Source organism: Morus notabilis, unplaced genomic scaffold (genome assembly GCF_000414095.1).
Source record: "Morus notabilis unplaced genomic scaffold, ASM41409v2 Scaffold11520, whole genome shotgun sequence".
Lineage (NCBI taxonomy): Eukaryota > Viridiplantae > Streptophyta > Magnoliopsida > Rosales > Moraceae > Morus > Morus notabilis.
This window is the reverse complement of record NW_010366985.1, coordinates 1-526: the sequence shown is the minus strand read 5'-3', so window position 1 is coordinate 526 and position 526 is coordinate 1. Positions and strand designations below refer to the sequence as shown.

General features: G+C 47.5%; 1 protein-coding gene across 1 annotated transcript; it reads right to left on the bottom strand.

The window, feature by feature from the left end:
• Positions 1 to 53: 53 nt before the first annotated feature.
• LOC112094152 lies at positions 54 to 498 on the bottom strand (the record flags this gene model as incomplete). Its single annotated transcript, XM_024174347.1, has 1 exon — positions 54 to 498. A coding segment is annotated over one exon (445 nt), but the record flags the coding sequence as incomplete, so codon positions are not given.
• Positions 499 to 526: the final 28 nt, after the last annotated feature.

The following is a 526-nucleotide window of genomic DNA, read 5'->3' as shown; positions in this document are numbered from 1 at the left end:
AAAAAAAAAATATATATATATATATATATATATACACACACACACACACGTACCTATATCTTCATCAGAAAACTGAGGGAGATATTCCCTGAAACAGATGGCTTTGTCCCCATTCCTATCATGTGATGCCAACTCCTTTTGTGTCCTGTAATTCAGCCTCTCCACGGCCAAGTCTCTGATCCAAGAATGCAGCTCCAAGGGACTAATCACCCCATCTTGTGGTGCCTTGTCCAATAAAGGAAACAAGATGACCAACCTCAAGGTGATGTTCAACCGTCCCTCATTGCTAAAGTACTTGTCCGCATCCACCGCCTCTCCGAAGAACGTACTGTTTTCGACAGTGCTAATGGCGGAATTTTCATCCCCTTCGACCTTCAGTCCTTTCTCCCCCGTGTACCTTTCGATTTTAGCGACAAGAGGATCAAAGTTTGGAGGGCGGAATTTGTCCCCGAGGCGACGGTTTAGGCGGGGATGGCCGCGGTGACGGCTGTTGGAGGGGCCCAAGACGAGGAGGATGAAGAAGGCA